Raw genomic sequence first — 21,609 nt, forward strand, 5'->3', positions numbered from 1 at the left:
GATAGGCTATTTGAACTCAGGGCAGACTCTATAGTATGAAGGCACTAATTAATTATTTCCAAATCTGTAGCATCAAGTCATTTGTTAGCTAGCATCCTGTGTAAAAAGACGCCATTTGTTTATATTTCTGACACTTTACATTCTGGGTTTTTAATTAGTAAATTAAATATTGAGAATCTTGTGCTCCACTTCTGTAGTAACCCCATAGGATGGGGGAAACAAAAAACTTGATAAAGTCAAGTTCCACAAGGTCTGTAGCCATGTTCTAAACATGGTGCCACACTATCATGCAGTACTGTGATTTCTTACAAGGGCAAAGGCTGGTATACTGTATTTCATTTAGAACGAATCTTACTGTGTTATGTCATGTCTAAAGATTTTTCACAGTCAAATGATCTTCTTTATCCTGTTAGGTCAGTAATAGGATGCTTTTCCCTTGCACTGATAAGATCTGGGATCTTTTCTCTCCTTTGCATCTCTCACCAAAGCTATGTACTGCAATACAGTCTATATGTGTTCAGAGTTATTAAGGAGGCATTAAATATGGCATTGGCTTGCAAATTCTCCATGAAAATGTATTGGCACAGTCACAAAAGCTACCTGCTTCCCTTTACCATAACAACTTAAAACTAATTATATTTTACTTGCCTAGGAAAAACTCATTCCAGGTGAATGGGCAAGTAGAATTTTACAAGGCTAATATAAACAATGCTCCGTTGCAAGAACAGTTTATTAAAAACAATTGTGAAGAAGTGATGGTGATCTTTAGGGCAGTCTTCAGAGATGTCATTACAATTCCCAAATGTCCAAATACGAGTGACTTTTTAAAATACATACACTCCTGTTGTAAAATAAAAGCATGATCCACAGTCAACTGAAATCAATATGGATCAGGCTCCAAATTACTAAAATGATAGCTGATATATTTTTTATATTATGAGGATATTTTTGCTATACTCCCATTAGGAGATATTTCAATTGCTTGAATAGCACCTTACATTAAAAAACTAAAGTAAACTGGCAGTTAAATCCAAGACATAATCAATTTTCAAAAGACATTATTAGGGAACAAAGGTGCTTGGACTGGAGAAATTAAAATGGGCTAAAAACCAAATGCAATTAGTTAACGTACTTGAGTACTGGTTCTTCATCAGACAGAAAGCGTTGGACTGTATGCTTGTTTCCTAAGAGGCACCCAGTCAGGAATTCTTTCCATCCATCCCACACATCCAGACGAAGTGTTGTGCCTACCAACAGCAAGATGCAATCACTTAGCTTGCTTCCAGCTTTGTTAATTTTGCAATTTATAAATGTCTAAACCTCTCGGTTTGCATATAAAGGATATTTGTCTGCAACCTACTGGCTGAAGTGTGTGTGTACCACAACCCTCTCCTGGAGGGAATGTCAGGCCACACCTGTGAATAGCTTGTCGTCTAGTGGCTGGCCAGAAAAGAGAATGTAAGCCCCCTAACACTGTGAATTTACCAAACTACAGGGGCGGCTCTAGCCATTTTGCTGCCCCAAGCACGGCGGCACACTGCGGGGGGCGCTCTGCCAGTCGCCGGTCCCGCGGCTCCGGTGGACCTCCCGCAGGCGTGCCTGCGGATGCTCTACCGAAGCCGCGGGACCAGCGGACCCTCCACAGGCACGTCTGCGGGAGGTCCACCAGAGCCGCCTGCCGCCCTCCCGGCGCTTGGCATGCTGGGGCCTGGAGCCGCCCCTGCCAAACTACCAAACAATCTGAAAAGGTGTTAGTTTTGGCTAGTTTATATTCAAAAAAGGAGATGTTTGCAGTCTGTTGCACACAGATGGGATATTGATTGGTTACTTGGTCTGAAATAGCCTGAATTATGTGACCTTTCAGGCATGTAGCAAAAACTGTCTATTGGAAGGGGGTTGAGGATATGTTCTCAAAATGATGGGTTGATGGGAGGAAGCTGAAAGGAGCTTTTTGTAGCTGGCTGGCTAGTTAAGTTGTGCTATTGTTCCTGTCTGATGGTTTGCTTTTTAATGCCACTGGAAGTATTATGTTGTAAATGTGATTGAGTGTCAGGGCACCTAAAGCCTGTGTATAGGTGTCTTTTTTATTATTTAAATCAAAATTTAAAAAAAACCAGATAAATGGTAAGTAAGAAAGGACTTTGAGGTTTGCTACTAATAATCCACTATATTTTGATATTCACATTTTAAACATAGTCACAGACCCAACTTCCTGTAAACGATCTGGGGCAGTGAAGTTCAGCAGGAATTTCCTGTTCTAGGAAGTATTATAATTAAAACTTTCATTAGAAGGCATTAAAAATACTCTGGTCTCAGTCCTGATCTTTTTTTCATGGCTGTAACATCCACTGGTTTCTGGGGGTAGAAGTGGGACCAGTGTTAAAACTGCATATATCAGATAGGCTGTGAGATTCTAAATTTAATCATTTAGAGCCTCTTCCTAGCAGACTTTTTGTTCACACTTAAACTCCATGGAGTTATGTGGGCGTTAAATCAGTGTGAGTGCGGACAGCTCCCACACAGAGAAACCCCCACATTTGCAATGATTGGAACAGCAGTTGTGAATGCATCAGGACTGAAAAACTGGACCTCTATGTTTTGGATCTCTAAAGTGTTTCTGTTCTGGTTTGGAATGTTACTGTGTATATACTGGGTTCGGGACCCTGCACCAAATATCCATATCCAAGATAGTAGAACTATTGATCAGATTACCTAGTTCATGATTTCAGTGGTTCAGTTTCTGTATGTATACTGTTGACCAAGTCCTGGGGCTTTTTTTCTGAACAGTTTTATAAGCAGTTTACATTTAGATTGTCTGCTGGTGAATGTTTATTTTTGTAATACTGTATAAATGGTATCAGATGTGTGTTTGACCAGCAACTAAGATACTCCTAGAAACAAAACATTACTTGCTTGTAAATTTGTATTTGTCTGGGTTATTTTATATTTATTCCCTTTCTAAATATTGTGGTTATAGGGGCCAAATTAAACATTGCCCTGTACCTTGTATAGTCATCCACATTAATGCAAATTCGAGTAGGTGTAAAGCATTATCAGATCATAATAGTAGTATTTTACACCCATTTTACACTGGTATAAATTGACTATACAAGGTGCAGAATTGGTCTGTGTTTCATATTCACTCTCCAGACTTAGGACTATGGTAAGTTTAAGTCTATATTAACATGCTAGTTTATTCCATATATTTATCCACAAACTTACATTTTCTACTTCAGGGAAAAATAAACCGTATGATAACCGTTTGACTGCTTTTCAGGCATCAAAAAGTTATGGTGGGGTAAATTCTCCCTTTACATAGGCACCGATTCAGCAAGGTACACATATCTAACTTTAAGCATGTGAGTAGTCCCATTGAAGCCTGATCCACCTCCACTCAAGTGAATGGGTTTATATGGAGTAGACATGAGGGAAGAAATTGTGCCCTTATCTGTACTATTGGTTGTCATCCATAGTTATACGTGTCCTGTGTGATTAATTTCATTATTATTTTTTCCCCTTTCTTACCAATGGGTAAACCAAGGTAGAGGGAGGCTAGGTGCTATGCTCAAGTAGCTTGTTGGGATACCCAGAAATAGAGACTAGGAGTCCTGGCTTCCAACCAACCAGTCTAACCACTAGTGCCTCAGAGCATGAGGGGGTTTATGTGCCTTCTAAAAAACTAAAACAAAAACTGTGGATGTCCTCATTAGGCATGATTTCCTGCCTTGATATTAATCCTTCAATATTTTCTGACTACAGCAGATTGAGTTGTTACAAGAAACTGTTGCTGGTTTGGGGACGCAAGGTGGAAGAAAGTTGAGTATCTCTGGTGTAGTGGACTAAGCAAAACAGCAGGAGCTAGGAAGCCAGGAATTCTAATTCTGGCATGGTGCTAACACACTGGGCTATAGCTTATCCTACATTTAGATTGGTTTGTTGGTTAGGTTGGTCACCAGCATAGTGACCTAACAGAAAACTTCACTGGCATTTTTTCCGTTTACAGTAAAAGCTTTGTTATCTGGCATGTTGTGGGAATGGGGGGTGCTGATTAGTAAAAAATTCCGGTTAACTAAGAGTTATATTTACCAATGGAGGGAGGGGGGTTAGGTGCAGGAGGGGACTTAGGGCTGGGGGTTGGAGTGCAGGAAGGGTTTCAGGGTGCCAGATCCCAGGTGATGTTCACCTTGGGCAGCTCCCCACATGCAGCAACATGTCTCTCGGCTCCTAGGCAGAGGCACGGCCCGCAGGTGCCGCCCCTGCAGCTCCCATTGGCCATAGTTCCTGGCCAATTGGAGCTGCGGAGTCAATGCTTTGGGCAGGGACAAGAATAAGAATCCTCAATCTTCTCTCCCTTACACCAGTTTTATACCAGTGCAGCTCCAGTGAAAGAAGTCCCAACTTACAATGGTACAAATGCAGGCCCAATATTGTTACAAAGGCATGCAGAAGTACATTATGGGTTCCTTTTGTGCATCATTAATTTTTGTCTCTCCACCTGCATTTCACGTTGTTTTATTCTGAAGGGCATCATATGACCCAAAATGTTTTTTTTTAAAATACTGAGATCTGCATTAGAAAAGTATCAATAATATTAATGCTTTTCAGGTTTCCCTAAATATAAACTTAATGATAAATAATTCCTTAAATACAGAAAACTGACATTATAGATACGTATTTGGTCAACATTGCTGTATTTAGTAGGTAGTGAAAATAAAACCATCTTATACCTATATCTAACTGGTAATCGTTCAGTGTGTTGCAGTCATACATCTCCCTGCCCTCTGGAGTCCTGAGACAATAAACACTATTTGGAATGCCACATTTCAGGGTTACCAGTGTTTTCAAAAGGGACACTTTTGAAGCAAGAAGATAAACACTCCCCTTAATGGGCACTTTCTCTTGGATTACAGCATTGTATACATAGAAGGCTGGTTTGTCTTCTTCCTAAAAGCAAAAATAATAATGACATAAGTGATCCAGCAACACTGCTCTTGTAAATTGTGCCTATAGTTTAGGTACACTGGTTTTACACATCTAAGGATCTACTGTCCTTTTTGTTTGAGTGTGGTCTAGTGCAGGGGTAGGCAACCTATGGCACACGTGCCGAAGGCGGCATGCAAGCTGATTTTCAGTGGCACTCACACTGCCCAGCTCCTGGCCACCAGTCCGGGGGGCTCTGCATTTTAATTTAATTTTAAATGAAACTTCTTACACATTTTAAAAAGCTTATTTACTTTACATACAACAATAGTTTAGTTATATATTATAGACTTATAGAAAGAGACCTTCTAAAAATGTTAAAATGTATTGCTGGCACGTGAAACCTTAAATTAGAGTGAATAAATGAAGACTTGGCACACCACTTCTGAAAGGCTGCCAACCCCTGGACTAGTGGATAGAGCAGGAGACTAGGTTCTATTACCAGCTATCCCTCAAACTGGCTGCTTGACCTTCATCCAGTCATTAAAGGCCCAAACCAGCAAGATATCAAGCACCTCTTGTGAGATGCTGAACAACAAACTCCTTTGGATATCAGTGAAACATTAGGTCACTCATCGTCTCTTGAGAGGGGCTTTTAACACCTGGAGGAGTGGGCCCCGAACAAATCTGTGCTCCAGTTCACTCATCTATGAAATAGATCTAATAATATTTATTTCACAGGGATGTTGTGAGGCTTAGCTATTTCAGATTTGTAAAATGCTTTCAAATGCAAGGAGGAAAGTCATAAGCATGTATTTTTATTTCATTTATAACAGTTCCAAGGTAAGGTCTGTCTGTATTTTACATCTTGTACAACAATTAACGCATGGTCACTGCTTAAAAACGTAAGCTTAATTCTGCACATTAGTGCACCGCATTAACTTCAGCTGAGTAGCATCTGTGAGTTTAGAGCAGAATTTGGCTCTATTAGTGAAACAAGAGAGATGGCAGAGAGGATATCTTACAATTTACAATCTAGACTTCCTATAGGATCTTTGACTGCTTGTGGATGTTCAGATAGCCTCCCCCCTCTCCTCCCATAGTTGCTTTTGTTATCTCTGTGCTTGACTAAGGCCTTGTCAAAAGCCTGTACTTTTGTCTTCTCCAGATTGGCTTACTGCAATATGTTCTTTGAGTTGCTATGCCTGATGATAAAGTTAGTCAAAATTTTCAGTGACATTTTTGGGGTTTCCCAAGCACCATTAGTTGAAGATCATTCATATTTCAGCTAACAGAATAAGGCTGGCTACTCACTTGATGAGATTTCAGCCCTTCATAGTTTGGGTTGTGTGTCCCTTATTATTTCTGTGGTGTCACTGGCATGCTTGACACTTAGGACTTGTTTTCACTAGAAAATGTTACCGTATTTGACATGACTGTTAAAAGTAGCATTAGATGACAGCATTAGACACTTAGGGTATGTCCAGACTACAATCGATTTATCAGGGATCGATATATCGGGTCTCGTCTAGACACGATATATCTATCCCCGAATACGCTCCCATCAACTCCGGAACTTGACCAGAGTGAGCGGCAGTAGCGGAGTCAACGGGGGAGCTGCAGACGTCGATCCCACGCTGTGAGGACGGGAGGTAAGTTGAAATAAGATACATCTACTTCAGCTACGGTATTCCCATAGCTGAAGTTGCGTATCTTACATCAACACCGCTCCCCCCCAGTGTAGACCAGGCCTAAGAGTAGGGGCTGTTCTAGATTTGATTTTTGACAAATAAGGAGGAACTGGTTGAGAATTTGAAAGTGGAAGGCAGCTTAGGTGAAAGTGATCATGAAATGGTAGAGTTCATGATTCTAAGGAATGGTAGGAGGGAAAACTGCACAATGGATTTCAAGAAGGCAAACTTTAGGAAACTCAGGGAGCTGGTAGGTAAGATCCCATGGGAAGCAAGTCTAAGGGGAAAAACAATTCAGTCAGTTGGCAGTTTTTTAAAGAGACATTATTAAGGGCACAATAGCAAACTATCCTACAGCATAGGAAAGATAGGAAGTATGGCAAGAGGCCACCTCGTCTTAACCAGTAGATCTTCAATTATCTGAAACTCAAAAAAGAGTCCTACAAAAAGTGGAAACTCGGTCAAGATAAAAGGTTGAATATAAATAGCACAAGTATGTAGGGACAAAATTAGGAAGGCCAAGGCACAAAATGAGATTAAACTAGCTAGAGACATAAAGGGTAACAAGAAAACAAAATACATTAGAAGCAAGAGGAAGACCAAGGACAGAGTAGACCCATTACTCAATGTGGAAGAGAACAATAACAGAAAATGTGAGAATGGCAGATGTGCTAAATGACTTTTTTGTTTCTGTTTTCGACAAAAAGGTTTTGACTGGACTTCTAACATAGTGAATGCCAGTGAAAATGAGGTGGGATCAGAGGCTAAAATAGGGAAAGAACAAGTTAAAACATTACTTAGACAAGTTAGATGTCTTCAAGTCACCACGTCCTGATAAAATACATCCTAGAATACTCAAGAAGCTGACTGAGGAGATATCTGAGCCATTAGGTTAGCAATTATCTTTGAAAAGTCATTGAAGATGGGAGAGATTCCAGAGGACTGGAAAAGGGGCAAATATAGTACCAATCTATAAAAAGGAAAATAAGAATAACCTGGGGAGTTACAGACCAGTCATCTTAACTTCAGTACCCGGAAAGATAATGGAGCAAATAAGTTTGTGGATGATACCAAGCTGGGAGGGGTTGCAAGTGCTTTGCAGGATAGGATTAAAATTCAAAATGATCTGAACAAACTGGAGAAATGGTCTGAAGTAAATAGGATGAAATTCAATAAGGGCAAATGGAAAGTACTCCACTTAGGAAGGAACAATCAGTTGTACACATATAATATGAGAAATGATTGCCTAGGAAGGAGTACTGAGGAAAGGGATCTGAGTGTTATTCAGTCTTGTCAGCTGACTCAACTCTACACGGTCATGTTCAAACCACATCATACCATTTTCTAGTGAAGGCAACCTTCATGAGACCAGCTCTCTCTTTATATTCCATTCCAACAATTGATATCAGCTGGGACAGTTGGTCTGACAATTCCTATATTTCCATGCCTAGGGGTTGCTGACAAAACATTATAGGATGAAGGCTTTCACCTCCCAAAATTAATGTCACCCTTTGTTCCAACAAAACCAGAATTTATGGACCTTCATGTGCAAAGCTTTTCTATTATGCAAGTTTTTTCTAAGGGAAATTGGATTTATTGGAGAGGATCTCAGTTTTGGTGAATTGATAAATCAATTACTGTTGTTGATGCTGCGTCATGTTGCATATATTTTGTAAATGGTGTTTTTAAGTACTGATTGTTGGTGCGTCTAGTGTTTTATGATAGGTGTTACGGAAATGCATGTAAATTCTCAATCCTAAAGAGAGCCACATGTTTAAGGACTACTCTCCAGAGGTGTTGAGCATCTCAAGCAAAATGCTGTGGCCTCTCAATTATTGACTCTCTGGAGGCGGTCACCACCTTGCAGGAATGGGCAGTGACTATACAGATTTACCAAGGGAGGTGCTGCATCAGGGTTTAAAGAGGCAATTTAAAAACGAATTCCTACCACTAAATCTCAGCCTCTTCTGAAGAAAAAGCAAACACACAGCATGCAACATGCATACAGATCAAGGACTTGATTAAATTAAATTTATCTTTCTCCTCAGGGAAACAGCAACAACAATAAAGCTAGAACCAGAAGACTTGGAGTAAACAAGCAGCTAAGTTTCTCAAAGACATCCTAACACTGCAGTCCTTTTGCCTCACTGTTCCACTCCTTGTTTTTATGCGCTGTAGCCCTAGTGATGCTGTGCCAGAAGCAGCAATAATTCTGGCCAACTAACCCTGTGAGAGTGGAGCAATAGCAAGACTAAAAATGTTCTTTATTGTTTATGGACTGAGGGACCTACATACAGCCAAGCTATCTTCAGGATCTTTCCCGGCTTATATAACAACCATGGCGAGAAGCCAGGCTTGTTAGTGCACAGAAGCTGCTGCCTTGCAACAGCCCACCTCATTAATTACTGAACATGGCTTTGCAGTTTGCAGCTAATAAAAAAAAAAGCCCACTCTAAAAGACAGTCTTCCTAGTGTGTATGAAACAGAAATTTAGGTTGCAGTACTGTTGTGTATTTTTATCATGTCTGTTTCTACAATGCTTTGTTTTGCCTGGTATTTTTTTTTAGCATCAGCACTTATCTCCCTTCTGACAAAAAATTGAAGGTCAAATCGTGCCTGGCCCTGCATAGATGAGTTTGTGGGAAGAGAATGCAGGGATCCTGTTCTCCTTCTTTCCAGCACTCATGCAAGAAGCGTTGCTGAAAAATCAGCTGACACCTATGGCCCTGAAACTCAGATCTGGATGAACTGTGCTTGTTATAGGACCTGGGGTAGTGGAGATCACAGGTGGCTGTACACCAACATTACATTCCTCAGCCCTGAGGCTAGCCAGGGTCTGGTTTTATCCTCAGGGCTGCTCTAAGTTGTGCTGACTGGTAATGGTCCCCAAGAGTTTATTGCCCCCACCTGCATGGCCACACTGCCTCCACTGGAGGCTGTAATAAGGTGATTAGGGATAGTTACTCTGGCACTTCACCTGTTTAAGGCAGCATTGGCTGTCCAAGGAAATGGAGCAGGGCCAAGTATCTGGTCTTATTAACGCATGACTTTTGCGTAACCCCTCAGCAGTGGTAACATGGACATGATTACTCATATGGATGGCAGGTGCACAGAATACTCTAATTTAGTAGCTGAGAAGATCTGATATGCTTATAGACAAGAAAGGTAGTTAGGAGCCCCATGACACACAAATGCCACCCTGGAGAGAATAAAAGTGTTCCTCATGATGGATGAAAACAGCCAAGGTTGTTACAGACATTGACTGTGAGGGACAGAAATAATTGTTTTGGATTAAGATTTAAGACCAGCTGTAAAGGTCTTGTGCAAAACCATATTAAACAGTCCTTTTCATGCAAAGGGCAACTGCTCCTCCTTCCAGCCAGAGTGAAAATCCTCCAAGAGGAGGAGTTGTATTTTCTTTAAAATAAAGGCAGCAATCAGCCACCTCAGAAAATTAAGGAAAATGACCTGTTATGGGATTTGGGAGAGGGAGAAGACTCGAAAAAAAGACTATGCAGAGATAAAGGAAGAAGGAGGCACACGTCAGGGCCCCAGTGGGGCCCCGGGTGATCGCTACTTCCCACCACCCAACACAGATGTAATGAGGTTGAGCAGTGTCCATATAAGAGAAAACTAAGACTACTGATTATTCCTCAAAAAAGGTTTTTAATGACTTACAGCTATAAATGCAACACAGACAGAATAGGAAAAGGAGAAATAGAGACCAGCATTGAATAAGGATTAATATAAATGGCAAATTGTATTGCAAACAAGCACAAGTACAGGTAATATTATGCATCAATTACTTACTACTATAAATCATACTATTAGCATTGAATATAAATGGCTGGTGATACTGAAGGCAGGTACAAGTACACGCAAAGCTACTGTTACTTATTGATTACCAACTTTGCACATACTGTTCCCGCCATCAGTGAGCACAAGCATAAGTAAAACTACTGTATTAGCAACTTATAACTATTCCTAAACAATCTAATACTTCTATTAAGATTTTACTACTGTTTTTACTACTGCAGCATTGATATGACTTGAGATCAAATTATCCGGACACTACCATTTGTAATACTGTAGTGCCAACACAACTTGAGATCAAATTAGCTCAAGCAACCCAGACTTCTCTACTCCGTTACTTTATACTGCATGCAACCAGACTTTTTTTACTTTAAAACCTTACCCTGCCAAGAATACGTTACCTTTTAGTCGACCGCTCTTTGCACTGGCCAGGTACAGATAGTCGGTGTAGTTCAGGTTTCCTCCGTTCAGGGGGTGTGGGTCTGACCGATCAAAGAGAATGACCTCTTAGACCAAGACACACACACAAACCCACCTGAGGCTCTACACATTTTATCTCATCTGCCTGCCGTGTTTTGAAGCAGGTCAAACAATCAGGTTAGGCCAAATGTTTACTGTGGTAGTTGTGATTACTTTGAAATTATGATCTATGCACAGGTGCACAGCTCATATTCTCCAAATACAGCCAGTTGTCCTAATTGTGGTTAATGTGTCAGACACAGAACATTTGAAGCAGCCTAAAGAAGTGCTTGGTTGTTTTACACCTTGACCACAAATCCATATCTAATTTTGCAAAGCCTGCTTTTTGAAGATGACCACAAGTCTACAATATTTCTTAGTCTGAATTTGCTATGCCTAATATTGCAAAGCTTGCTTTTTACAGCTGACCACAGGTCTACAATATTTCCGTTTAAACTTGCTACACTTGCTCTGGTTGCTATGCTTGATCTTTGAGGCTTTCGGAAGTTTTAGGCCTAACATTGAATAAGCTTGACAATACCTTTGCATGATAGGACTTTATCACAGTAATCACAGGCTACAAGGGACATTCAGACACTGAAAAGCCCTGTATAAAAAAAAATATTTTATACCTTCTTTGACTGAAGTACTTTCTGTTTTTCTTGTAACTGGAAACAATCAAGTCAAAATACTGTTTAAAAATAAATGTATGAGATGGCAATTGGTAATTATCTGATTTTAATTTGTGTAAGCCTCACTCAGCTGTGTTGTACACTTTCATGGAATTACTGACTTTAAGTGAATATTGGTTAAACGGTAGCCCCCAAATGCCATATTCTGTCCTTAGGTCCATGTGTGCAACAGCACTGAAAAAGGGGGACCTTTTGGTTAAAACATAGCACTCAGAGTCAGGCAACCTATATTGTATTCCTGGCTGTACCCAGATTCCCTGGAAATGTCTCTTAACTTCTGTGCCTCTGTTTCCCAACATGTAATATGGAAAGAATACTTATAATAACTAATTATACCTGGCTTACAGGGATGCTAGGAGATTTAATCCATTACTGCTCAGACAATGTTTGAAATCCTCAGATGTGTGCACTGTAGAAGTGCAAAGTATTATTTATTGACTTTCCAATTGTAAATGAAGACAGAATTTGCCCTAGACAGCCCAATTTTGATGTCTAAATATACTTTTAATAGCCTGTATAATCATTAATGTGTCTGAACCAGGTATATATAAACAGCAACAATTTAGACAGCTAGATGCAGGTCTAGGTGTCCAAATTTAGGCTACCAGGTTTGAAAATTATGCCCAAAAGACATCATATATGTCATGTTTTCCTTAGTTATATATTAAGGATACAGTTATTTTACCAAACCATACCAGCCTGAGCTGCTATTGTCTTTTGTGACGTCTTATGCATTGCTTATTTCCTTTAATAGTGTTGGCATAGAGCTGTAATACAAAATTAGGAGTTATTCCCCTGAAATTCTAACTCCTTCTCATGTATTCCAGCAAAAGAGTGACTTTTGTTATACACAACAAGAAAAACCCAGGTTATTTCAATATAGGTGCATTTAGAAAGCAAGATGAAATCTTATGTTCTACTTCCTGAGAATGAAGGAAGAAAAGATTTTCCAATTACAGTGGGATCTGGGGCAAAAATCTGTTTGGGGATAAGGCCGGCTTTAGGAAGTGCGGGGCCCAATTTGAACAGTTTCGGCGGGGCACCGGCAGGGATGACTTAAAAAAAAATGTAAAAAAACACATGGAGCTTGTACTCACCGGGCGGTGCTCCGAGTCTTCGACGGCACTTTGGTGGCGGGTCCTTCACTTGCTCCAGGTCTTCGGCGGCAGTGAAGGACCCACTGCCGAAGTGCTGCTGAAGACCCGGAGTGAGCGAAGGACCTGCCGCCGAAGTGCCGCTGAAGACCCGGAGCGCTGCCAGGTGAGTAAAAATTAAAAAGGCGCCTCTAGCCAGGGAAGGGATTCTCATTGGGCACGGGGCCCTCTTAGGTGTGGGGCCCGATTCGGGGGAATTGGTGGAATAGGCCTAAAGCCGGCCCTGTTGGGGATTGGTCCTGCTTTGAGCAGGAGGTTGGACTAGATGACCTCCTGAGGTCCCTTCCAACCCTGATATTCTATGATCCTAAGGAGGGAGCCAAACCATGATGTTAAGTTATAATGAATGATAATTCTTCTTAGAACAATGCCTCTAAAATTAACTTGGAATGCTTGCTTCTCACTGGATACAGGGATAGGCTTTGGCTTGCTTTAGGGTTCAGCTTAGAGGCCTAATAAGGGCCAGGGCTCATCTTTATTTGTAATGATCTCGAAATCTAAATAGCTGATTTTGAGATTTCAGCCCAAAATGGTGAAAGTCTCATGAGATCAGCTGCTTATGAGATTTCAGTCATCTTGAATGCTGGCAACCTTGCAAGATTAGATCTCTGAATGGTGAGCATTTCTCACAAGTTTGTTCACAGCTGAACCATGAATGGAAAAATAGTTCATTCTGGTTTAGAATCCAATTCAGAACCAAAACCATTGGGGTAGGATTGGAGCCAAGGATTGGGATATAATCTACACCCTCTTTTGAAGAGGTTCAAATTCAAGGTTCCAGCTGTGGCCTCTCTCTCTCTCTATTTTCATCAGTAGTATTATAAAGACTATACTATGTGCTGTACTTAAAATTTGATGCACTTAGCTTACTGGAGCTACTGAAGCCTGTGCAAGTGGGAGTAGAGAGACTAGTGCTATTTTTTTATTTAATGCAATTTACCTTTAGCTTTTCTGCACCTCATGAAGGAGCAGCAGCAACTGACTGCCAAGATATATATTCAGCAGAGGAAAAATGACAGAACATGACCAAAAGTCAATTTGTGATCACAGATACTGAGGGAAGGAATGGATTTGGGGGTGACAGAAATATATGGTTGACAAGATCCTCCTAAATCTATTGCCCACAGTGGGAAATGGGTATTGTGCTGTATCAGGCTTTTTCTCCCTATTTGTAAAGGTCTTTCATTCCACAAATTCAATTTCTGTAGAGATACCTTTTCTGTAGAGAGACCCTATTTTTACAGTCTTTAAAGTTCCATGTAAATAAATGTAAGCCCAATCATTCATGTTACCATAACAACTTTTTACACTCATTCTTTGAAGGTCAGGGTGGCTATTCTTGAGGTTAGATACTTTTTACTGCTGCTTAGTGATGTTAAATTTAGCACAGGGTCTAGAAGGAGAACCAAAAAACACACAGAATTTCTGGACAACTTAAGACTATCTGTTTTTTAATCATACTGTACCTTAACAACACATTTAATAGTCGAGGAAACTGATATCCCTATGTCAGCAAGGATCCAGTTATCCTTCAGTATTGCTCCTGCATAGATCAGCTCCAAATATCGTCTGCCTTGTTTGTCTTCAGAAAGTGGAATGTGGAAATAATCCTAAAAATGAATAATAAATTGTGAAAAGAATGTCTATGCAGCAGTGATTCCTACCCAGAACAAATCTGCATTCATTTTTGGTGTATGTATATTACATTAGTGCCTTAGAAACTGCTCTTTGCCCCACAGGGCTTACAGTCCAAGTAAAGTGTTCTAAGAACATACAACTGCTAGCAGGGCCGCCCAGAGGGGGGGCGCAAAGGGGGCAATTTGCCCTGGGCCCCGGGCTCCGCAGGGGCCCCCAAGAGAACAGCGGAGGCTCCCACCTCCGCCCCTCTCCTGGAGCCTCAGCGCATCAAGCGCTGAGTCTCCGCCAGGGCCCCTGAGCTCCGCCCCGCTCAGGGCCGCGTGGTGAGGGGGCGGGGCTGGGAGCTCCAATGGGGCCTGAGCTCCCTCCGCTCGGCGTGGAGATCCCAGCCCCGCCCCCTCCCCACGCGGCTCGGAGCGGGACGGAGCTCAGGCCCCGCCGGCCACACGCTGCGGCTGTTCCGGCGAGGCACTGAGGCTCCGGGTGAGGAGGGAGCCGGGGGTAAGAGGCTGGGGCCGGGGCCGGGGCGGGGGGGAAGCGGGACCCGCCGCCGAAGCGCAGCCCGGTCTTTGGCGGCGGGGGGCCCCTTCCGTTCCGGGACCCGTCGCCGAAGTGCCCCGAAGACCCGCGGCGGGGACCCCCCCCTCGCCGAATTACCGCCGAAGACCAGGCTGCGCTTCGGCGGCGAGTCCCGCTTCGGCGGTAATTCGGCGGCAGGGAGGCCCCCGCCGCGGGTCTTCGGGGCACTTAGGCGGTGGGTCCCGGAACGGAAGGGCCCCCCGCCACCGAAGACCCTGGGCCCCCGGAATCCTCTGGGCGGCCCTGACTGCTAGATACAAGATTGATACCTTTTTGTTTTGAAAAGAAAATAGTGTTGAGATCTAAGAGTCTTGATTTAGGCTAGGTATATTTTTTGCTTATAAATTACAAAAATTCTGTGTGTATAGGAGGCTAAAGAACGTGATGAAGTGTTGCTGCTACAAATGAATACATCTGATCCATTACAAGTGACACAAAGCTAAAGCAAAAATACAGAGGCTGTGACCTTCTTGCTGGGGAGTTATGAAAGCTCAAGTTTTTCCAAGTGGCCTATGCTTTTGGTTACCTCATATGTTTGGGTGCCCAACTTTAGGGACCTAGACTACATATATATAATTATATTATTAATTTATTATATTATATTATTATTTTACCAGCTTCAAACTTGGGTGCCTAAAATGAGGCACCTAAATGAATATTTAGATACCTGAATTAGATGTCAGGTGGGATTTTCTAAAGAGCTCTGTATTGGCCTATCTCAGGGGTAGGCAACCTATGGCATGCGTGCCAAAGGTGGCACACGAGCTGATTTTCAGTGGCACTCACACTGCCCGGGTCCTGGCCACTGGTCTGGGGGGCTCTGCATTTTAATTTAATTTTAAATGAAGCTTCTTAAACATTTTAAAAACCTTATTTACTTTACATACAACAATAGTTTAGTTATAGATTATAGACTTATAGAAAGAGACCTTTTAAAAATGTTAAAATGTATCACTGGCACGTGAAACCTTAAACTAGAGTGAATAAATAAATGAAGACTCGGCACACCACTTCTGAAAGGTTGTCAACCCCTGGCCTATCTGATCCCATGTAAACAACTCCCATTGACTTCAGTGGGAGCAGAGTTAAACCAGACTGAGTGCTTTTGAAAATCTCACCCTACATATTCACAGCTGGCATCAGAACTTGAGGACACCAAAATTAGAAGCCATTTTTAAAGTGTGAGCCTGACTGTGCAAGTACTCTGGACTCTCTCCTTGAAAGGATGAACGTGACATAAATAGTGCTTTTCCTTGCTGTGTCAAAGTAAATGCATAAAACAATATAGGGTTAATTCAGACAATGCAGCTAAACCTGCAGCCACAGGGACTCCTGAATCACAGGAGTCTCATCTCACAAGGAGCAAGTTGAAATGTCACTGTGATCATTCTGGCACCATGTAATGTAGAGTGCAAGTTGCTGCACATGTGCCTGGAGTTTGGGGGTGACAATTTGAGACCTCTGGGGAATCAGGTCTCTCTTTTAATCCCAGCCTTGACTGGGGCATCTCACAGGGTCTTCCTTCCTCCATTGACTGTTCCCTTGACGCTCTACACAAACACACATGCTAGCTCTGAACACTTTCCCAGTTGCGCCCATGAACTGGAACACTGTTCCCAGAGCTGCTGATGCTGAAGACAATCAGATTTCACATAAAATTATGCTGCTTGTTGTCAGTGGTTCAAAAAGATGCCTTCGCAGAGAGACCAATGCTTGTCTGAATTTCCTCTGACACAATGCCACTGAGCCTGTAAACCAGGCCTGCACAACATGCGGCCCGCGTGGGCTCACTGTGCGGCCTGCGGCGGCAGGTGAGGGAGGGGGGCTCAGGAGGCGAGCGAGTGAGTGGGCAGGCAGTGGCAGGTGGGCAGATGAGCCGGCAGCTGGCCCCAGCTCACCACTGCTCCACCTCCGCCTCCTCCCCTGAACGCTCCGCCCCACTTCTCCCCCTCCCGCCCCGCTGCCCAAGAATCAGTAGAGTCTATGTGGGAAACATGGCTAGGGAGAAAGAGATGTGTAACCAGTGTGCTATTGGATTCCTGAGGATTCTCACTTGGGGCTGGCTGCTGGCAGCCAAATGCAAGTTAAAGTAGCCCCGAGATTGCTCTAACTTTCACCAGGAGCCTGTCTATTATAATGGTAGTATAACGGTAGCTTTGCCTGCTGCCCCATCTTTCATATTGCAACAAGCAGAGCTTGGCTAAACCTGAAAATCAGGCAGTAAGAGTCTCAGAAGCCTTACACAGAAATCAGGGATAGGCAGCCAGAAGACCTATAAAATGAACTCCCTTACATTAGAATAGGGAATACTATGCAGTATAAATTTATATTATACGTGTATTTAAACCATAAGTTAAACATATCAAAATTAAAAATAATTAGCTTGATAATTAGTTAAGCACCTACCTTTATCATCAGTTTTACGGCTTGCACAGTTTGGTCTGATGAAATGTCAAAAGATTCACAAAATCCTTCAAAAGCTATGAAAATCCTCATCTTGCAAAACACTCTTAAAAACTGCTAGGACCTTGCGGAGCTACCAAAACACACGCCTTGCCAAGTTCATATCCACGATTAATGACAAAAGACAAAAACAAAAAAGCAAAATCCATACTACAACGAGCCAGAGAAGACTACAAATATTGAGCCTAAATGCAAAGAGTTTCTTCTCTTCAAAACAAATGCCTGCCAGAAAAAGCCCTGCAGTAAAGGCAGCACTGACCGTGAGATACAATGTCATGAATGTGTTTCTCTAGCTCAGCTGAATTTGGGGGGGGGGGGGAATTCTCCCACCCATGCGCTTAGTGCAACCAACAAACCACATATTGATTAAGGCAAGTGTGAACAAGTTTCAAACATGTACATACAGGATCCAAGCTAATCCTACTTCTACCATCCTACCCACTGTGCACGCAATCAGTAACTATGCTTAGTCAAAGTGCTACTGATTAAAGCACTGAGAGTCATCAAACAAGGATCCTTGGCAGCTGTTAAACTGAAATGTTTGCTTATTGCCATCTGCAAAGTGTCTTGTAAATAAGTCTAAGCCACATTTATTCATGTTACCATAACAACTTTATTTTTCTATTTACACTTCTGAATTCACCGTGAGAAACATTAGCTACTTATATTTTAAAAAAAAAAAGTAAATATAAAGGCCAATAGTTTGCGGTGTGAGAGCTATTGTTTAGAGCATGGGAATAAGCTTTAGGATTCTTGGGTTCTCCACCAGAAGCAGCAGCCGTGCACTTTGAATAGTAGAGTGTGGAAAGATGCCTTGCCCCAACGCAATGCTGGAGGGGAGGGATGTTGGCCATAACCTGATAGTTTGGAAGTTGAGAGCCAATCAGCTAATGGAGAGGGAGTAAATGGAGCTGGGGAGAGTGGGGTGGAGTCAGAGGGGATGGGAGAGCAGAGTTGGAAACATAAATTAGCTCCAGCAGTATTTCTATTGTGGGGGCCCCCCACTGCCCTCCTGGTTCTACCACCTTTGTTCTTCACATGCCATTAACTTACTCTTTGACCTTAGACATACCACAGACTTTCTATGGCTCAGTTTACACTCGGGCCTTCATTCTGATCCAGCAGACAGGCAGGACCTCTGGTCCATTGACAGCTTCATACTCAGGGAAAGGTTAGAAGGACTAACACTGGCCAGAGCCTTTGTGGAAATGGGGGTTGGGAGGTGATCTCTGGTAAGCTTCTTAGCATGTGTGTAGATTCTTTAATTGATCTGAATAGGTCTTCTCTGTAGAGCTTTTAGTTTAAGAATAAAATATGCTTGCATGGAAACAACTGTGGTAACTTAACTGTTGGCAGTTACAGTAGAACCTCAGAATTACAAGTACCAGAGTTAGGCTATGGCTACACTACCGTGGTAAGTCAACCTACACTACGCAACTCCAGCTACATGAATAACGTAATTGGAGTTGACGTACACCACGGGAAGGAAGGGGGGGGTCAACGGGAGAAACTCTCCCATCGACTTACCTTACTCTTCTTGTCGGGGGTAGAGTACAGGGGTCGACTGGAGAGCGATCTGCTGTCAATTGGGTGGGTCTTCACTAGACTCGCTAAATTGACTGCCAGTCGATTGATCTCAGAGCATCACTGCTGGCTGTAGTGTAGACATAGCCTTACAAACTGACCAGTCAAACCCACCTCAATTGGAACCAGAAGTACACAATCAGGCAGCAGCAGAGATTCCCCCACCCAATGCAAAAAAAGGCAAATATAATACAGTACTGTGTTAAACACAAACTACTAAAATAATAAAAGGAAAGTTTAAAAAAATTGACAAGGTAAGGGAACTGTTTCTGTGCTTGTTTCATTGAAATTAGGATGGTTAAAAACACCATTTTTCTTCTATATAATATAGGTTTGAAACTTTACTAAGTCAATGTTCAGTTGTACACTTTTGAAAGAACAACCATAACATTTTGTTCAGAGTTATGAATGTTTCAGAGTTATGAACAACCTCCATTCCCGAGGTGTTTGTAATTCTGACGTTCTATTCTGTTAGCTTCTGAAGAGAAAGTAAACAGGCCTGTTTAGGTAGACTGTCTTTTGCTGGGACTAACACAGAAAGCATGCAACTGTTCAGCCTGGAGATACCTTGGTCAGGAGGGAGAGAGAAAAGGCAATGGCTAGGGAGCCAGAAGCTGGAGAGTGGGTGCCTATGCTGAACGACTAAGAGGACATACATACAGTAATTGCCCTGGGACTCTGAGTTCCTCAGATTAAAAATGCTGTCTACATTAAGTGAGAAGTTGAGCTGGCATACTCTCCCAAAATGACTAATGGGAGTTTTTCCATGGACTTCATTAGGCTTTGGATCAGAACCAGGGTTCTGCGCTCCTCCCATCTCCCTCTGGTGCTCACCCATGAATAGCCTATTGTTGAATGTTAGGATTGTGACAGATGCAGTTCCTTCACTTCACTCTCCGCTGCTGCCATACTTGGAGCAATGTACTGGTGAGTGGTGAGATTGAGATGTCAGAAGGGAGTTGGTTTGTCTGTCTGCATTCTCTCCCAAATCCCCATCCTCTTTCATAATTTTATTTCTATACTCCATTGGGCAACTGAGATTAGCTGAGATGCTCTGGCTGCTTGTGGCAGTAAAGGGCTCCTGACTTTGGAACAGTTCACAAAATATAATCCTTTAATTTTGTTTCAAGTTTTGCTGTTTATATTTTTTTGTTTATGCCAAAATTTATTTACTAAAGCAGGTTGATAGTCGTGATCAGTATTGTTTGAAAATAACAAAAATAATGTTGCCTTCTACTGAGATATACATGAGAGAACCTTGCAGGCTGGCTTTTCACTGGAGGAGAAATCAATAAGTCTGGAAATATTTTATATATATATATGTGTGTGTGTGTGTGTGTGTGTGTGTGCGCTGAAAGTCACACTTAGCAGGAGTCAGCAATTGGAATGCTATGGGTTAGGTAGCTAAATCAGACTTTATGGTTTTGTCTACTATAGGAATCTTACCAGTGAAGTTTTTGGAAACACCTGCCCCGATTTGCCAGTGTTGGGAGGAGCCTGAATGGAGAGCTCTCTCCAGCAGCTATTTATAGCATTCTGTCAAGCAGCCCTGCACGTCTAACTGGCCAGGTGCTGCTGATAATGGCTGCTGGAGCTAGAGAGACATCTATGCTAGAGATCCCAACATGGCTAACATCAATGCAGCTGTATCAGTATTAGCAGTAATGGGAATTCTTACAAAAAATGGAATGTAGACAAGGCTTAAGAGATCATGTGCCTCCTTCATGACATGTCTGTCCTATATGGAATTTCCCCCTTATGTCTGAATTAGTGGAAGTATGAATGTCAGAGAATTTAGCACTCAGGAAGAATGACTGAGTACTGGAGATTATAGGCCTCTGTTTGTCCACAGAACATGTACAGCCCAAATAATGACAGGCCCAGCTTCCCTATATCACATTTAATGGGCCTCATCCTTGATGTGCAGGGACTATCTCTGTAGGGGTGTTAAAATGATAGCCTAATAATGCCTGTTTGTTCATTGGACACCAGTTAGGGTAGTGGAGTTTATGACACTGACATTTATCCACTAGGAGCTTGACTGAAACCATCACATTAGTTTCACATAGGTAACTTAACAGCCATCAGAAGAGAAAAAATGCAATAGTTATTCACCAAGGTTCTAGCTCAGGGGTAGGCAACCTATGGCACGTGTGCAAAGGTGGCACGGAAGCTGATTTTCAGTGGCACTCACACTGCCCAGCCCCTGGCCACCAGTCTGGGGGGCTCTGCATTTTAATTTAATTTTAAATGAAGCTTCTTAAACATTTTAAAAACTTTATTTACTTTACATACAACAATAATTTAGTTATAGATTATAGACTTATAGAAAGAGACCTTCTAAAAATGTTAAAATGTATTACTGGCACGGAAAACCTTAAATTAGCCCTGGTCTACACTAAGCTCGGGGGTCGAACTAGGGTACGCGAATTCAGCTACGTGAATAACGTAGCTGAATTCGAACTACCCTAGTTCAACTTACTTACCGTCCAGACGCCGCGGAAGCGAACTCCGCAGCTCCAGGGTCGACTCCGGCAACTCCTAGTACCGGAGTTCGAACTAGCGCTTCCGGGGTTCGAACTATCGCGTCTAGATCAGATGCGATAGTTCGAACTC

General features: G+C 42.2%; 1 protein-coding gene across 7 annotated transcripts in view; it reads right to left on the reverse strand.

Annotated features, from left to right (window-relative positions):
• The window catches only part of ANKUB1 (ankyrin repeat and ubiquitin domain containing 1), a 50,260-nt gene that overhangs the window by 12,121 nt on the left and 16,530 nt on the right, over positions 1–21,609 (reverse strand). Inside the window, exons 2-6 of one of the 7 annotated variants that reach the window (XM_045029908.1) lie at positions 18,937–19,063; positions 14,196–14,339; positions 11,425–11,490; positions 4,728–4,944; positions 1,133–1,247 (exon numbers count right to left, since the gene is read on the reverse strand). In XM_045029908.1, the coding sequence (XP_044885843.1) occupies positions 1,133–1,247; positions 4,728–4,770 (158 nt within the window). In that variant the 5' untranslated portion in view covers positions 4,771–4,944; positions 11,425–11,490; positions 14,196–14,339; positions 18,937–19,063. Of the gene's footprint in view, positions 1–1,132; positions 1,248–4,727; positions 4,945–10,825; positions 10,907–11,424; positions 11,491–14,195; positions 14,340–17,352; positions 17,879–18,936; positions 19,108–21,609 lie in introns of those variants that run through there. The other 6 variants (XM_045029904.1, XM_045029901.1, XM_045029902.1 and 3 more) reach the window with 6 other exon arrangements.

The sequence above is a fragment of the Mauremys mutica genome, chromosome 9 (genome assembly GCF_020497125.1).
Source record: "Mauremys mutica isolate MM-2020 ecotype Southern chromosome 9, ASM2049712v1, whole genome shotgun sequence".
NCBI lineage: Eukaryota > Metazoa > Chordata > Testudines > Geoemydidae > Mauremys > Mauremys mutica.